A 17,387-nucleotide genomic window follows, 5' to 3' on the forward strand; every position below is an offset into this window, starting at 1 on the left:
CAAGTTTTTACATCTCCAGTGACGCGACGGCGCCCCCTGCTGACTGTGGCTGGAACTGCACCAAAGAGTGCTAAAAATTGAACTATTTGATTTTCTTTTTTTGCCGGTTTTATCGGTTTTGTTCTTGAAGGGGATTATTGGTGGGTATAGGGGTATTGTTTGGTTGTTTTACTTGGTTTTTTTTTTCCCTTCCTTTTTTCCCTCGTGTTACGTTAATACACACATACTTAATAAAGGGCTGTTATTTTTTTCCTTTTTCCCTTTTCCATAATTTGCTTTCCTTCAATCGGAGCCTCTTAATTTCGAATCTATAATTGCTAGAGAAGAAGGTTTGGGTCTTTTTCTCCTAATCCATCCTCAGCAAAAGACCCTTGTCTCAATTAAACTGAGACAAAAGGCTATGTATTCAAAGCAGCAGCTACACATTGTGACCAGCAGCTGAGAAAGAAACTTTGAAAATAAACTATAAAATAAAATAAATTCATGAAATAAACTTCGCAGTGGCTGTCATGCCAATTAAAAACACTTAGATGAATCAGATGTGACAAAGTCAGGACCTGAAAATCCAGTTACGAAACTTTTCCTACATTCCCTACCCACTTCCTCCACATGCTACTCTAATTTCCACTTTTGTTGCTTCAGTTTCCACCACCTTTCTGAAGAATTAGTGTATTTAGGGATTCTTGCACTAATAGCCAGCCACTGTTACAGGGTATTTCTGCAATATTTTACTGCCTCCACACTTGTAAGCTTACTTGTAACTTACTTTTAAAAACTTCAATATCAAGGCAATTTTCGTGGATAGTGGTACTCCTACACACTCTTCTAACACACACTCACACACACTCTTCTTTTCTTTTTAATGAACTATTTTTACTGATAAAGGGCTGCTAGGAAGCTTTAGGGGAAAGAAAAACAGCTGTCCAACACCTATTGATTTTTTTTTAACAGCTACTATAGTTTTAATTATTGAATGATAACACTGGATTTCCTCGGTCAGCTTACAAAACCTAGAAGTCACTTAGTCCCTAAGGGCTATGATAATTTATAGAAAACTGTTGATGTGAAGGCAAACTGTTGCTTGTGAAACTATCACAAACACTTCTAAGAAGGATATGCTGACACAAGCAGGTCTTACCCTGCCTTCTCTGGGAGGATATATGTGTGATCATTGCCCCTAGTCCTTCCAGTCTAAGGCTAGTCCTGTATTTGTAAATCTTATTCTTTTTTCTAGGAACCAGAATTTACTTTTCTTTTTTTTTTTCCCTCCCTTTTCTATGGTTTATTTTTACACAGTAGCTAACAAATTCTACTGTTCAAATAAGTCTATATTTTCTTCATAAGCTGTTTCCGTTTATTATTGCTATTATACCATTGACAGAGTTCACAAAGGTAATATAAACCTTTCTAGAATCACAGCTACAGAATATACTGAGCATAGGGATTTATACAGTTAATACAGTGATAGATTTATAAGGTTAAGTTTCTTCTTATTTTCTCATTTGCACCTCTTCAAGCTTTTATTAATTTTATTTAGTGTGCAATTTTGTCTGAATTGGTATTGACATTTTTTTAAAAATTCAACATAATGTGAAATTTAGCATTTTAAAGTGAGAGAATCTTACGGCCTTCTAGTTCCATCCCTTTCCTTTAATATTACTAGCTCAAACCAAATGGAGGGAAAATATATTGCTCTTTATTATTTAACTCTGTAAAGCACCCTAAAGCCCTTTAGTAGACTTTTATCCTATGCATGTATGTGTTGCATACAGACACAATTTCTTTAATTTGTTTTTTCTTTAGTTTCAGTTGAGAAATCAATACCTTTTGATGTAAGCCCATAATTTTTATGGATAGCTCTCCTCTAAAAGGTAAGAAATATGTTAATATAATGTCTTCCTAATATCCATATTAGGTTGTCACATTTATAATATGCAATTAAACAAAATTTCAGAGCCTGCTGGTGGTCCTATGATTTGGTAATGTGCTATCACTAATGAATATTGCACTTGAACTCTGTACCTCTCTCAAACCCAGTAATAAATATTGTTTGAAAGAAGGTGTTTGGCTCAGGAGGAAAATAAACAATGTTACACCGCTTCTAGCAGGCTCCTTCTGACCATATGAAATAGATGTAAAAACAAGGACTAGATGGAGACCCATCCTCCCTGACTCGAACAATGAAAGAAAATTAACTTCAAGAATAAGATACCATTCCCTCCAAGCAAGAGAAACCTCAAACAAACAAAAGACCTGCAGGGCATCTGAATATGAAAGAATGCACCTCCTTCAACCTGTTAAATCTTCCTGTTCATCTGTGATAATCACACTGTGAATTTAACTAATAAGTAATGACTCTGTTTCCTTGAATGCCCGTATTGACTTTTCAACAAACTTGCGTCCTTCCCTGCTAAGCATATGAGAATCTTATTCTCTGGAAATCAGCGAGTTCCAACATACTCCATGTTGAAGACAAAGTATCATGCTGAAAGCACTATTAAACAGGAAGTTTAAATGTCTACCCTAGAGGAATACGTAAATATTTTAACAGGACGAATGTTGGATTAACTGTGCTCTAGCTAGGGAATTTTAGTGGCTTAACAGCACTACTATTTACACTTTTTGCATTCCACTGCCAGGAAAGGACATCAGAGCAGCATCATTCCATGTATTCCTTCACTTAAGTGCATGGCAAAGTAATTCAGTTCTGATCTTGTCATTCAGAACATATTTAAAAGTTGCACTTCCAGTTTCTTCTGACTATATAAAACTGTTGGATTTTTGATAATATTTTATTTCATTTATGCTTAATGCATTATGACATGATGTTATCAAATACTTTACCACTGATTTTGAAGGAAGTGTTATAACCTCGTGCATGTTCTACTCAGCATTAACATCAAATCACACTCACTACGACTTGTTCAATTTTATATTTTATCTAATATAAATGCTCTTTCATACATGCAGTTTGAAACTGAAATGGATATCACAGGAGTACTCTTCGTTTTAGAAAGATATTTGCATAACCCAAGAAAAACATTAAAGTATAATATAATACAGACACAAGTTACATATATAGATGCTACATATTAAGAACAATATTGCTGTTGATATAACTTATGAGATGGGGTAATAGTGCTCTGCTTCAGATTTTGTGCACTAGAGTAGCTTTCTGAGACTCTTTACTTATTTACTGACTTTATTGAAGGTCCCAGAAGTGCAACAGTCAACCAATTTACTAGCAAGGCTAACTGCAAAACAATGCTCCAATGCAAAATACTCCATCTAAACAGCTATAGTGAGCTGTGCAATTTGAGTTGATTTCGCAATGACAAGGCCTTTTAAGAATTGGCATTAAAAATTTAGGGGGGGGAAAGAACCCCCACCACCACAAAGAAAGATGCAACACTGGCTAGGATAAAAACCTTTAGCATGAAAGTATGATCTGAAGTCTTGTTTCTAATCCTACATCATGTGCCTTCATCCTGGTATGTGACTCTTCACCTCAAGTTGAAGCAGGAAGGTCTCTTCTATGCTCTGTGCCTCTCATTCCTCTTCTGTAAGGGACATGGAGTTCTTGGGTTTGTTTCACTCATTTTGGTTGCAGGTTTTTTCAGGCAAGGACTGTCAGAGCCCGTTTGGACTCTGAATGTTAATGTCTTGCAAAGAACAACAAAATGAAGATTTTGCTAGACCTGGAAGTTCATTCCACCTTGAAAGATTTCTACTGCTACATCCCCTCTATGCCGTCGATAGAACTGAACACATCTAGATTGCTGGACAACTTTGAGCCAAGCACATATTTGAAGTCTGACATGAAGAGATGAAAAGTATGCTAATCACATTACTACAACATCATAATCTAGCATTGCTGCTTTTGCTAGGAGAGACATGAACAATAAAATGTATTGTAGTGGATACTTGGTGATTAAAAGAAGAACTGTGTGAAGACTATAATATGAACACAGTTTAACTGCTCCGTTATAAAAAAAAAAGGCAATGTTGACATTATCTCCAACATTACAACAATGAAACTAGCACGTTACTAAAGCGAAACCACGCATTTGGTATACAGTAACCTAGTATGTAGTGCTACTTCACTAATAATAATAGCAGTAACTTAAGCTTAAAAAGATTGAGAAGCAAAAAGTCTTTGGTCCTAGAGGGCACAGAACAAAAAATTGATATACCAAGGGCTGAAGCCTATCTAAAAAAACATGAATGAGACAGACCCTAGTAAGCTCTGGAAAATTCTCCTTTGTGCCATATTAAAAAGATACGCAATATATCTGCTGTTCAAATAATGTTAGATGAACTGCTCAGATTTGATCTCAGGTTTTCTGAGATTTAATGACTGCCCATCATAAATTAATTTTAAATTACTCGTATTCATGAACCAAAATAAACAAAAAATATGTGGTTTAAGGCTGTTATGAATGTTTCACCAAGGAAACACTGCTCAAAATCTTCAAGTACCCCAGGAAGATAGCAAAGATCTGAAGGTTTAACTCCAAGTCTCACATTATGAAATGTCCGGCTCTTCCTCCCTTTCCTTTTACTGAGTTTCACCCAAGAACTAGCAGATGTAAGCATCAGCAAATCTGTCATAAATCCAGCCAAATCCTGGGGTGCATCAGGCCCAGCATCACTGGCAAGACAAGGGGGAGGACTGTCCAGCTTTGGTCTGCACTGGTGTAGTTTTGTGTGTAGTTTTAGATGCCTCCCTTGAATACTGTGTATAGTTTTGGATATCATTTCGTTTTACCTATTCCCTAGCATCACACTTTTCTACATTGGGTATCCTTCAATCATCTCTAAGGTGTAGGCAAGGAATGATGGGTTTTGTATGCCTTAGCAACACTACACCTTTGCACTACTTCTCAGCAGAAGGAAGATGTTTCAGGTGATCAGGATGACAAACATAACTAACAGAGCAAAGAATTACACCTTCTGTTACGCATTCACTATCATAGCTCCTACAGGAATTCATAATTTTTTATGGGAATACACCAGACCTAAAACTGATATTTCAAGGTATTTTGATATAACATGTATCACTTTCAATAGCCTATATATTGCACAGCGCTTTGTATCTCACTGCACAGATATCAATATGTGGCAACCTGTATTATTTCCTAGAGGAATTTAATTCAGAACATATAATTACTGTACTTCAACAGCTTAAAAATACTGTCTGTATTCTATTATTCAAGACAGAAAGATTACACAGGAAATAATTAAATGCTTTTTCAATACTGTGCTCTCTCGCTCTGTCTATATATAAAAGTTATGACATTCAATGTAAACCTGCAGTACTGCTACAGCTTTCTTAATTCACAGAATTATTATTTTTAGCTTACCCAAATCTGTAGCTTAATTCTTTTTTCATTTTTGAAAACTGTTTTTACTTTGAAATCGATCCCAACCGTGCTTACAAATGCAGACGTAAAGGAATCATCAGCATATCGAAACAAAAAGGAGGTTTTCCCAACACTGCTGTTGCCGATAATGAGCAGTTTGAACATGTAATCAAAGTTCTGGTCAGAGGTATCTTTCTGGCCATATTTGGAATCTTGAACGGATGACATCTGTAATTCAAAATAAAAAGAAACAGTTTATAGTTTCTTGAATCATATAAAACTTGAGACATTTAGATTTTATTGCAGTTTTTCATACCATGTATCAATGAAGTTCAAGAAGAACACCTACTTGAAATATTACTAATGTGTACACTTCAATATAAATTTCAAGAAGAAGTTCACAGAGGTCTAACTCTTCCTTTACAATTAATTTATCTAGTAATAGTTCTGGTAGCAAAAGAGGATGTAAGCATCACTGGTGACTAGTACCAAAACAAAAAGCAATAATACTAAAAATTCAGGGCAGGGCAGCTTATGAGTATACAACTAAAAAGATCTGACTTCAGAAAACTTGAAGAATGAAACAGACGGTCAGAGTATAGATGAAGATACTTCACTTGTACAAGAAGGAAATAAGAGATCAGTGCAGCTTTATGACATTTCAGGTATATTTCCAAGCAAAAGCTGAGTAAGCTTTACACTTAATGAAATTCTTGAAACATTTTACTGGAAATATGTTATCTTTTCCATGCCTCAAAGCATTTTGCCTTTACCAGATTTTAATTATTCTACGATTAAATAGTGAGTTGGGTATATACATCTGAAAAAAGGTCTTGATTTTTTTCTAGTACCAGTTATTCTACAGTTTTTTGAATTTCCGGTGTTAATACAACACCATTACAAGTGGTAGTTATGCGCAGGGACACGTCATATGGTTTTTAAGAAAAAAATCTCAAGTATTCTGAAATCCTTAAGGCAGACCTTAAGGTTTTTGAATGTGATTATTCTAATTATATTATATATAAATATATATAATTATTCTATACTTTTACACACTGATTTGAGACAGAAGGACAGCCACCATATCCTAACAGAAAGGTTTACAGAAACACAGCTCATGTAAAAGCTTTCTAAGTCAGGCATCTCAGAGTCCTTTTGGACAATCAGAAAGGACAGCTGGAACCAGGGTGAGGGCTGTACACTGACACACCTTCTCATCAGAATTTTAATTAGTGCCTAAATTTTCTGAGCTAGTTCTGCTGTTTCATAGCACAAGTAACAGTATGCCAGCTTCTTCGGGCTACTGAAGAGGCTTATAGGAGGACGAGGGACAAAAAGTCCCGAAGAAGACAATGGAAGTAGGAAGCTTTTAAAAAAAAAATTCAGTGTAAGATAAATATTTAATATATAATACAGTAGTGAGCATTTGATTTCAGATTTTGAGTTCAGAATTACCTTCTTCATTAAATGTAGTATTGGGTACCTACATGCTTGCAACCTGAGTATTTGCATTGGCCTTGAAATTTAATCACTTCTTCCATAGGCATGCAACAAAGAAGCTTTGGTTCAAAACCCTAAATATTACCAAATATACACATTGGTAATCTTTTAGCTTTCTGATTTCTATAAGAAAGACAAAAACCTTCACTTCTCTCCCTTAATGTATAACTATTTGGGCATATTTTGCTGAGAATGTGAGAAAATCAAATGCTGTTTATAGCAGTCTAATTACAACTGATTGGGAGCCCCCGGTGGTCCAGGGGAAAATACACTGCACTGTCACTGCAGAGACCCGGGTTCGATTCCCAGTCGGGGCCCCTCCCCGGGCAGATGGAGCTCGTTAGCCCATAAGGCAATCCATCTACGTCCTGAGCACCTCGCTGCCACCGTCCAAGCGTGCTTGGCCCCGGCAGATGAACCTCAGGATTAAAGGGTGGGCTCAGTTCCGCGCACACTGTGTCTCACCTAAAAAAATCCAATGCGCAGGCTGGAAGGTGGAAAGACCTTCCCCGGTTCTTCGTTCGCGAAGAGACTGGCCATTAATTACAACTGATTATAAAACAGTAAAGGCTATGCTAAGGTTGTGTACAATTTGCAACAACAAGTCAATGAAGTCCATCTGACAAAAGAGCGCAGTGGCTGTGGATGCCAGGGTGTGCAACCTGTGTCCTTGCCCCATTAGCCTGTTTCATCACCCTTCTGGCTTCTCTCTGCTATGCAGCAGTTGAAGCCAAGAGTCACCATTTGTTACAAGAAGGAGCATCATATTCTTTCTTGATTTTATCTCCTAAGAAGACTTCCATGTAGCTTCTTCAACTTGCTTAAGATTTACAAAAAGAGGTTTTATCTTCCATTCCATTTGCTGCCCTCAGTCCTATATGGCTTACAATTCATCCCCACTTACTTTAATGCCTAACACTTCAGAAACAGTATGATTCAGTGAGCAGAGAACTAGGGAGACCTGGAATCTAATAATAGGCCAACTAAATCTCATACATTGTGTAGCCTTCCTGAATAAGAATGTGTTTCCCATTGGTAGTTTTAAACATAGACTTTGCCTACAGAGACACTTCAGTGTTCCTCTAAATTAATGTGTTTATGTGCACTATCCGTGCAATAGTTTGATTACAATTTCTTAAAAAAAGGCATAAGAAAGGACTAATTTCTCCAAGAGGATTAGTGAGGTATTGTTAGCAATTCAAACTGTTTGGAGAGACTAACTTTAGCCTAGAGAGCCAGTCTCGCTAGACTATGGATAATGATCCTTTCTTGTGTCCAAAAGCCAAATGACTTTTTTAGAAAAGTACTAGTGCGTACACTAGTGTGAAGACACATCAAACTCAGTACAGGTGCTAAGGCCTTGCCATTACTTCCAAAACTCACTCATTTTGTAGTAAGCAAAGAGACATATTCTTTCAAGCACAATTTACATTAGGCTCCCATTCTAAACTATACTCCAGAGGAATCTCTATTTTTCTGCTGTAAGGGAAGTCTACGTACTTGGTCCTCTCCAGCTTTGCGAATAAGCCAGAAGTGCTTCTCCTTTTTAAATGCAAGCTGCTGACTTAAAGTAAATATGGAATGCACTGTAGTCAACTCCCTGATGTACTAATATGTCAGTTCATTCCTAATAGTACTTGTCACTACTACTGGAGGTATTTGTAAAAGAAACGTGAAGAAGTTAGTGCTGATGTTACGTTCCTCCTTTCAAAACGATGCTAGAAACAATCACTAGGAAAGTCCTGTTCCGACCCCTAATTAAATGTTACATACATACATGAGAATGAAATAAATCTCTCTAATGTTATAATATTACATTTCCATTAAAGCAAAACTCTTAACTTTATTTGGACAAAGTTCTTTTTTCAAATATGAAATGAATATATCAAACAAGCATCACTTCCAACTAAACACACTGAGTTCTCTCTTTAGTACAATTTGTTCCTTATTAGTAAAACTGAAGAGAAAATGTATAAGGTTATTTTCATTAGCAAATTGCAGTCTTGGTTGTTTGGTTTGTTTTGAGGTTTTTTGTAGAATGAGTCCCTATTCATATCCCTACATGCATCAGGGTGTTAGCAACACATGCAGTCTCAAGCCACCTCCTAGAGGACTTACGACAGACTTGAGAGTCCACTGGGAAATCTAATCTCAAGACAACAAACAGAAAACCTACAGTCAAGAAGAGTGACATGCCTATTCCTTATCAAAGCCAGAAGGAGGTACGTTGCCAGCTTGAATATGGTGCAAGAACAAAAAAATATAGCTTTGTGTGTTCCCCTGCTTCCAGCACATCTCTAAATTCCTTTAATAAGGATTATTTATGGGCATAGGCAAGTTTAATCATTAAGCAGAGTCTTTTATATCAGATCCAGATACTTTTCAAGTTTCATGTTCAGCTGTTTCCTTGATCTCAAAAGGAGGTGAAAACACAGAGTTGAGGACAAATGTCTGAGAAACTGTGTGTTTACCTGCCACCTTCATAATCATAACGAAACATTTGGCCATGTTATTCTTTATGCCTTAGAGGACCTCATTCTTTGATAGAATTTGAACAGCTTTTCGGCACAGCAGCATGCTGTGACCTCCTTGGCGTGCACATGACTTCAGTTTGCACTTTTATGTGCACTCCACTATGGATGCTTAATGCAGGATGAATTGCCCCTGGAAAATACGGTGCAAAGGGCAAGAAAACCTGAGATAGAAAATACTGAAATTCATTCCTATATGCCTTTCACAAATACACTGTTTTCTTTTAAAAACTCCAATAACAGGCATGTCTGAAAGGAAAAGATCAATAGTAAGCCCAGGGAAAATACCTTGTTTCTATCTACAGTAAGGATAGACAGACACTGACTAGCTAATTTACAGTTTTTCAAAGAGTAAGACCACTTTCCTATAAACAGCGCTGTTACAACCCATCCCTGAACGAGAGGTAACTGAGGTTCTTTTTAACAGATTCTTGGAATCAGATTAAAGTGAAATGATACTGACCAGACACAAATGGCAGGTTTATTTTAGAACAATTTGGTTGCAATGGAAAGAGCAACAGTCTTTTTCTAGATACAGGGTAAATATATACATTTCTATTGCTTTCTAAAAAGAAATTGACTTTACCTGGTATTTTAATAAAAACACAGTTCCCTGTACATGCAGCCTTTTGCAAGGGGATCTTTCTGCCTTTGTAAAATATGATTAGTCAAACATAACAAATGGATATTGAAAAAATGAAATATGGTGGAAAATTCAATGACTGTAACTCACCAAACTGTACACAGGATGTGCAAGTGAGTGACACTGCACATTAGTTGTCTTTCATATGTAGATCAAATTGCATCATCAAAGTAGCTAAAATGTTACCAAAATTCTTACACACATATATATACATATATATACACATACATACACACACATATATATATATACACACACAGACACATATATACATACACACCTTGTGGCAATATAACCAAATCATGAGGAAATTAATTATTTTCTAGTTAAAATATCAGACTAATAATCTAGAGATTGGATTTTATTCTTAACTCTTTCAGAGGCATTCTATGACTTTTGTTTTCTTCTCTTCTACATCTTGGGTAAGTTAATTAACCTCCTGTACTTTTGGTGGAATCTCAACAAATACATCAGTATCCACAGATGCAGATTACGGCTAATTCTTACAAATCCTTATTATCTTTTTTTTAACTTACCAATTAATAAGGTTTAACAGAGTTCAGTAGACAATGCACCGGCCACTTATTTGGAATTTGCTGATTGCCAGACATCTGCAGAGCACAGCTTGTAAACTAATGTAGTTGGTAGCATCAGGAGAAGCTTATCTGCTTCAAGGTATTATGAGGTTAGAGTCATGTATATCTGTAAACATACTACTACCCAGTCTGAAACATGTAGTTAGAAATGCAAAGGTTTTTTTAAGCAGCACACTGAAATGCTAAGTTGGGAAATACCAAAGAGATACTGAAAGGTGAAGTCTAAAACACTTCAAAGAAGCTCTATTTGCTTCATATCAACAGAACTATCATGAATGTGGTCACACTGGTAGCAGCTGCCCAGGACAGGAGAATTTAGGGTAAATAAAAAACAGTTCTGAAAATTTACTTTCTCCATGAAAAGGGTAGCTTAAGAAGCATATTTCTAGTTACCAGACTAGATAGTACATTAAAATCTCTTTCTCCAAAGAGAGGCAAAACCAGAGATACAGTCCTAAATATGTTAGTCTAACACAGAGGCCACCAAAATAGTGCAGCACTGAAAATAAAAAATAAAAGCTGAGTCAGCCCAGGTACTCTAGGAGAAACTTGGATTTACCAGGGGGTATAAAAGAAAATGAAGACAAGATGGTTAAAGCTTCTGCCATTTGTTCTGCTTAGTACAGCACTCAGGGGCATGAGACTAGGAAAGACTGTGCAACTTTTTACTTGCCAGAGCAGTTGCATCAGGCCAAGAGACAAAGTGAAACACTAATGCCACTGTCTAGGGCCCTGTTGAGACAGCATTAGTGACAATTCTGGTCAAGTGTATTTATGAAACCTGTTTTCAAACAGGAAAATACACAGAAAGGTTATTAGGGAGATTACAAGAAGGAAGAGCTTACCTTATGACAAAAAAATAAAAATAATTTTAAAAAATCAAAACCAAATGAAACAAAAAGCCCAAAAAACAGAAAGTAAAACATGAGCTTGTTTCTCTAGATAGTAATCTGGCCATCATGCAATAAGAACTATTTGGACTGGTGTAAACTGAAGCAGACACTGGACATTAACAAGTGAGTATAAACTAGCCCCAAGTGCCTCTGTGCTGGAGAATAGTAAGTATCCAATCAGAAAGAGAGTGAGTTTCTACAGTACACTTCCAAAAGTAGGTAATGACAGAAAAAGGACTACAAACTCCAGATGCAGCCTAATCAGTTAACAAAAAGGTGTATACGAGTTTTTCTGTGGAGTCACTGGCTTGGCAGGCTCTTGTACTCCAGAGCTTCTAATTTGAATTGAGATTGACATATCCAATAATTTTGCAGAGTGATGGGAGCTGAATTGCCATGCAAACTCCTGCATCTAATAGATTTGATTGGTTTTTCCCATCACAATTTTATAATACTTCTTCAATATCTGTAGGCAGCCTTTTTGCTTGTTATTGCCCTTCTCCATTGTGTTTGGATGTGTCTGTTATAAATCTATCTTACATAACCACTGCCAGTGATAACAGGATATGAAAAGCAAAGAAAAAAATTATCTGATGTCCTGGCAAGCATTTTCTACAAACTTCCACCATTGATGTCCATATGCACTAATAAACACTAAGAATAGGTTATCCAAACTACAGTTCTTTTTGTATTTTGGCAAAGTGCAGGTATGTGGGAAATCTGCATGCTACAATCGGATGGTATCGCCCTCATCGCCCACACAGAAGTAGCTCTGCAGCGTTTAACATCCTGCTTTGCAGAGGCTGCTGAGCTTTTTGGTCTGGAAGTCAGCTTGAAGAAAACAGAAGTTTTATATCAGCCTGCACCTCAGGAAGTCCCCTATCATCCCCATATCACCATTGGTGAAAGAGAGCTTAAATCTGTTCAGCACTTTAATTACCTGGGAAGCATCATCTCGTCGGATGGTGAGATTGATGCAGAAATAGACAACAGGTCAGCAAAGGCGTACAGAGCTTTCGGTAAACTCCATAAAAGAGTGTGGCAAAACAAACACCTGAAGAGAAGTACTAAGAACAGCGTTTACAGAGCCATTGTACTGTCTACTCTTTTATATGGATCTGAATCATGGGTCATTTACTGCCACCACTTGTGACTCTTAGAACGCTTCCACCAGCGCTGCCTCCGTACAATCCTAAACATCCACTGGACGGATTATGTGACCAACACGTCTGTCCTTGAACAGGCAGCAGTCACGAGCATTGAGGCCATGCTGCTGAGAACTCAGCTGCGTTGGGCAGGGCACGTCTCCAGGATGCAGGACCATCGCCTCCCTAAGATTGTGCTCTATGGGGAACTTGCCACTGGCTGCTGCCAAAAGAGAAGCCCCGAAGAGGGGATACAAGGACTGCCTGAAACAATCCCTCAGCCTTGGCCATATTGATCACCACCATTGGTCTACTCTGGCCTCCAGCTGGGATACATGGAAACACTCTACTTACAACGCTGCTGCTTCTTTTAAGAACACTCACAGGATCACTCTTGACAAGAAAAGACAATGCAGAAAGAATCGCGCCTTGTCCATATCACCTGGGGAGTCTTTCTGCTGTGCCTTCTGCACCTGACTTGCCTATCCTGCATTGGCCTTTTTAGCCATCAGCGCACTTGTAGCAAGCGTGGGTAGAGCCTTTCTCAAATCTTCATTTGTGAAGCCTAACCATGATGGTGACAATCAGATAAGGAGTGAAACTAGAAGCCAGTGAATGGGTGTGTGAATCACTGAGAATTTCCCACTGAACCTTCTTCACCTTTGAAAGTACCATGAAACCCTTAGGGAAACTACTGAGAGATACATAGACATTTCAAGTAATTCAGACCAAATCTTAAAAGAATATGCAGAAACCATACAGAATTCAATGTTTCACAGAAAAGAGAACTCATTACTTTTGACTTCTTAACTTAAGACGTTTCCACAGCCATAAGCACTACCAAGACTGATATCTGTTCTTAAAAATTGGCTAGAAAAATGCAAAGTAGTCACAGCTGTGACCCAGAACCATTTACATGAAGTAGATGACAACAGCAAGCTTTCACATTAGGCTACTCTTTCCTGGAAGGACTGCCTTTGTGGCAATTGCTGGTCATTCCTGTCTTCAGAGAAATGGCATGAAATGCAATTGAAAGAAAGAATTCACAAATACAGAAAGTGATCAGTCTGGATTTTTTTCATCCTGCTGAAATATATTAGCATTTTAGTTTTCTTTTTAATTATTGCTCAGTGGAAATGGAAAAAATGCTTACACTCTCTTCCAAGTTGTTTTTGTCATGATCAAAAGACATATACTTGAACACTTTTTCCCTTGCTCTACAATTCAGAGGTGATAGCTCTGTAACAAACTGTTCCAAAATACTGTTGTGTGCAAAGAAGCAACTACATTTGTTTCATGCAATAGGAAACTACATAGCTAAAAGAGATAAATCAAGCAATTAGTTCAGTCAGTCTAAACCACACTTGAAAAAGGTTCAGCCATATTAGCCTAATGCTGGAAAACAAGATTCTTAAGAAGAATCCACAAAAGAAAATTGTCTTACTGAAATCTTTTACAGGAATAATATTTTATGCTGGGAATAGTGTAAGTAGTAGAAACAAACAAACAAAAAACCTCAAAACTACAACTGAAAATCAAAATATCTCTCTGCCAGACTGCATTTTCACATTTTGGAAAAATCCAGATGCGTATGATTATGATTTTGGATGAAACATGCTTAAAAATGGACACTGACTGACAATGTCAGAAGTCTTGAAAAAACAGAATTTACAGGTGGAGTTATAGAATTCTGCTGTCTCTTTTTATACTGAGGCCATGTTTTCTACAATATTTTCACTTGTTCTGACAATCAATAAATTAACCAAGAAGGCATTCTCTGGTTGTCAAGTACAATTTTTATGGGTTTTTTTATATCTGGACTCTCCTTTCCTTAGATTCTGTTTTAATGTTGCACCACCACTTTTTTTTCCACAACTATTTAAGAACTTTAGTGAATTCAACAACCTGTCAAAAATGTCAGATACGGTAGAGACCAATCTACAGTTTTCACCCTTTACTAGCAAAATTTCCATTTAATGAAATGCTCTCCAAAACCAATACATAGTAAACACAACTTCAGTAGCTCAATAAACATGTGTGAATAAGTAAAAAATACTACATAAACAGTTCTGACATATGCATGTAGCAGGCAAAATGATGCAGATCCTCCCTTCAGACAAAACTTTTTTTGTGCCAGAGTAGATATCCAGCATGAAAAACATTAACTAACAGGGCTGCAGTTCATCACCTAAATCACAGCAGACTGCAAAAGTGCTCTTTGTACTTGACTGCAAAATAATGGTTAGCAATCCACTTTTCTACTAAAAACCAGTCATGTGTTCGAATGTATAGTCTGAGGGCTCCAGAGCTTCCACATATGATTACAAACTAGGTCCTAATTCACAACTGAAGTACAGTTGACCAGCACAAACTGTTTAGAGTCAACAACCTGAAAACTGCTAAAAACTCTGTGTGATGTAGTAAGTAAGTAATGGCCAGTCTTCGCGAACGAAGAACCGGGAAAGGTTTTTACACCTTCCAGCCTGCGCATTGGATTTTTCAGGTGAGACACAGTGTGCGTGGAACTGAGCCCACCTTTTAATCCTGAGGTTCATCTGCCGGGGCCAAGTGAGCTTGGACGGTGGCAGCGAGGTCCTCAGGACGTAGACGGATTGCCTTACAGGGCTAACGAGCTCCATCTGCCCGGGGAGCGTCCTAACCGTGAATCGAACCCAGGCCTAGGCGTTGACAGCGCCGTGCCTTAACCACTTCACCACCAGTTTCTACTCCAGTGCTGATGGGTGTTATATCTTTCCATAAATAGAAAAACTGCTGAAAAGGGGCCACTTCTTTGCTACACCCTGCTCTAGCCAAGAGCCACCTCTGCCTGATGCAGATGGATAAGTGCTCCTCTAATAAACAGATGGAGGCATCATGCCAACTTTCTGCACATCCCGATAGGGCCTCGATACACCTCATCACCCAACAACTGACACCCAGTCACAGGAGAGCTGCGAGCCCGATGTATCTGAATGTGCCTCGAAACCCGCCGGCGGCCAGGGCGCCGGGGTGGCGGCCACGGCAGGGCTGTGCCGCCCGAGGACTCGCCGCCCCGCTGCGCCGCGGCGGGCAGACCCCTCACGGGGACACGGCCCCTCGCACAGACCCCTGAGACACGCTAGGGGTGTCCTCGTCCTCTCCCCCCGGCAGAAGAGAGAAGAGGCTCCTGTCCCGTACCGCCGCTCCCCTCGCTCGGCTCCAGCCCGGGCACCGACCTGCATGGGCGCCTCGTGCCTCATCGCCGGGCGCGGCCCCGCCGCCCGCACGCCGCCGCTCGCACCCGCCCGTCGGCAGCCACCGCCGCCCGCCCGGGCTCTCCCGGCAAACCCGCGTCGCGATCAGCACCGGAGCTGTCCCCGCTCCGCCCCCGGCCCGCCCCGCCCTCCATCCCTCGAGCCCCCGGGAGTCGTAGTCCTCCTGCCCGGCTCCGCCGCCGCTGGGACGGGAGGAAAGACTACAGCTCCCGGGGTGCTCAGCGCCCGGCCGTGGAACAGGCGGGGCCGCGGGGCGCGCGTGGCACTTTGCGAGCTGGTCTGGGGCTGGGGAAGGGATGTCGCGCTGTGTCCGTGCTACGGCGGAGAGCGTGGAAGGAGCAGGGGGAGCCGGTCCCGCTGCCTTTCCGGGTCGACTGCTGCCGCCGGGGCAGCGCTGGCAGCGGCGCTAGGGGGCTGCCGGAGGCGCTCCATGCAGCGGGGAGGGCGCAGCCGGGCCCGGGCGCGGCGCTGCACAGCGCCCTCTGCGGGGGGGGGGAGGGGAGAGCCGGCAGTGCCAGCGCCTCGGGGCTGTTGCCGGCCATTTATCCCGGCTCCGGGCTCTTCATCCTACTCCCGCCCTCTGGCCGGTCTCGTTTCCCCCGCCGCGCTTCGTGCCCCGCCGCCGGCACTGGGGATGTGCGAGGCCTAGCGCCCTTCGACTCGTCAGTGGCCTCGCTGTGCACAGTGACAGTCCCTGGTCCTCGTCCTCATCGCACCCCGATGTCTTGCTGTCTGTTGCCTCGCTTGGATTTTCTGCGGCGGTGAACTAACAGGAGCAGACGGCAGAGCCGTGCTGCTGTGCGATGGCAACAGCCCCCTGTGGACATGGCAACATCGCTTCTGGGTGGCGATAGTCAGTTTTGATGTCTGTAGCAAGGTTATTATGAAGTGGTGGTTTTTATTGTCCGAGATGATGTTTTAAATCTCTTCTTGGCACTTTCCATGTAACCCCATCTTCTAATGCAAAACCCCACATTTACGTTTGGCTCAAAAGTGCAGGTCCACAGAGTGTAGGAAAATGCATAAAGGGTGTTGCAGCCAGATTGAAGATTTGGCATATTCTGCTCTAATGAAAGGGTAAAGATGAGGCATGGGTGACTCACTCTGGCAATGGCTGCCCAACGTTTGAGAGCTAGTCACATCCCAGACGGAGGAAAGGGCAGGGACAGTGTCTGAGGCAGAATGGAAACAACAGCTTTCCCTGTGGGTTATCCACTTCTATGTACACATGGTATTGCATAAAGTGAATCAGCCATGGGAGCTGTGACGTGGGCAAACTGCATAATAGACACGAATGTGGATGCCAGAAGAAATGTCATTCTAGCTCTGTTTTTAATTTCATTTGCAGCTATTTTTACCTACCCCACTATAATATGAAAATAGGAAATAAGTGGAGTATTTTTCAAAGACCTCGTGCATTTTTTTGCAGCTCACTCCTCCTTCCTGCATGAAACATGAAATG

General features: G+C 40.1%; 1 protein-coding gene across 1 annotated transcript in view; it reads right to left on the reverse strand.

Moving 5' to 3' along the window:
- Nucleotides 1-15,995, reverse strand: part of RAB3C (RAB3C, member RAS oncogene family) — a 121,726-nt gene extending 105,731 nt beyond the window's left edge. Inside the window, exons 1-2 of the mRNA XM_027878924.1 lie at nt 15,887-15,995; nt 5,364-5,591 (exon numbers count right to left, since the gene is read on the reverse strand). Coding sequence (XP_027734725.1) covers nt 5,364-5,591; nt 15,887-15,910 — 252 coding nt within the window. The 5' untranslated portion in view covers nt 15,911-15,995. The remainder of the gene's footprint in view (nt 1-5,363; nt 5,592-15,886) is intronic.
- Nucleotides 15,996-17,387: the final 1,392 nt, after the last annotated feature.

Source organism: Empidonax traillii, unplaced genomic scaffold (assembly GCF_003031625.1).
Source record: "Empidonax traillii isolate 1590-97213 ecotype Southwest subspecies unplaced genomic scaffold, ASM303162v1 scaffold47:size1546949, whole genome shotgun sequence".
NCBI classification, from domain to species: domain Eukaryota; kingdom Metazoa; phylum Chordata; class Aves; order Passeriformes; family Tyrannidae; genus Empidonax; species Empidonax traillii.